Raw genomic sequence first — 1,361 nt, 5'->3', positions numbered from 1 at the left:
CGCGGAAGGTAAAATACTGGACCGCCAAAAATTTTTTGAAAGTATAAATTACTAAAATAAATTATTTAAAAAATGTTTTTTACGTTTAAGTGCCAATCTTATCATTTTTTCTAGTATTTTACAATTGTGTGAGTGTTTTGAGTTCTTAATTAGTAAGCAGATTAAATTTGAGTCCAAATTAAAATAAAACAAATGAGAAATTGAATTTTTTTCTGGACCTCATTAAAAATTTTCAAAAGTATCCGGACCGCACCTAAAATTACTTGCCGACCCCTGATCTAGACCTCTCCAATTCGACACCTGGGGTGGTATTCTGTAACTTGGTACTACAAGCGTTGAACTTTTACAACTTTTTTTTAGTAACTGTCGTTAATAATATAGGAAAAAGTATTATTCAGATTTACTTAAAATGTCACAAACAATCAAAGTTTTAAATGTTTCTGTAAAAGTTACGCTTTATCTTGCGATATTTTTTTGTGGCTATAAAGTTATAGCAATGTAAGAAAGTTACAGAATACGGCTACTGCTCATATCAACGAACAAGTTGTGTCACTAATAACAATTTTTCTATATCATTCAGCAATGCAAATTTACAAACCCACGGATGGCACAACAAATCCTTCCTTAATGTTGACTGCGGCTACATTGCCTCAGTACAAACCTTTGATCGATAAAGCTGTTACCTATGGAAGTAAAACTGGAAGAACGCGCGAGGAAAAGCTTGAAAATGCCATGGATAAGCTGTGTGTGTTGTTTGGAAAAGAAATTTTAAAAATCGTACCAGGTAGAGTGTCCACAGAGATTGATGCTAGGTAAGTACCTGTCTAATTATTCCAAAATAAAAACTCTAGCGCTTATATTTTTTAAAAGCGTGTTATAAATATGATTAGAAATCTTTTTATAGCAATTATGAATCTGCTATTACTTAATCAAGGTTGATGTGTTAATTCGCATTTGCAAAAAAGTTAATGATTATGATAAAGACACTTGTTAAGACACTGTCTAAAGTTATTTATTTTGGTCTAATTTTATTTTTTTTCCTACGTGATACTCCCGGCAAGCGATTCCATTGCAAAATCCGTGCCGTGGATTAAAAATAATATCGACGTACTTCTCGTGGATATATTGCATTATAAAAATTAATTAAACAATCCAGAAATTAAAAATTAACTAATAATAGTTTGTAACTCCCAATTTTAAATTATTGCACTAGTTTTTACATTATTTAAATTAATCAAAAATATTTTTTACGTATAACATCCTATATCTTTTTAACGAAGCGTCCTAGATAAAAACTTTGTAGGAAAGACGTGTCTGATAACCTATAACGTAAAATTCTGGTTACAAATATATATATATAT

The 1,361-nt window shown here is 30.2% G+C and overlaps 1 protein-coding gene across 1 annotated transcript in view; it reads left to right on the top strand.

The window, feature by feature from the left end:
* LOC108904197 (probable transaldolase) overlaps window positions 1-1,361 on the top strand; it is an 11,592-nt gene that overhangs the window by 4,963 nt on the left and 5,268 nt on the right. The window contains exon 2 of the mRNA XM_023454769.1: window positions 581-812. Coding sequence (XP_023310537.1) covers window positions 581-812 — 232 coding nt within the window. The remainder of the gene's footprint in view (window positions 1-580; window positions 813-1,361) is intronic.

The sequence above is a fragment of the Anoplophora glabripennis genome, unplaced genomic scaffold (assembly GCF_000390285.2).
Source record: "Anoplophora glabripennis isolate ALB-LARVAE unplaced genomic scaffold, Agla_2.0 scaffold259, whole genome shotgun sequence".
In the NCBI taxonomy this organism is placed as follows: Eukaryota; Metazoa; Arthropoda; class Insecta; order Coleoptera; family Cerambycidae; genus Anoplophora; species Anoplophora glabripennis.
Note: the sequence above shows the minus strand (reverse complement) of the source record. Positions and strands in the feature narration are given on the sequence as shown.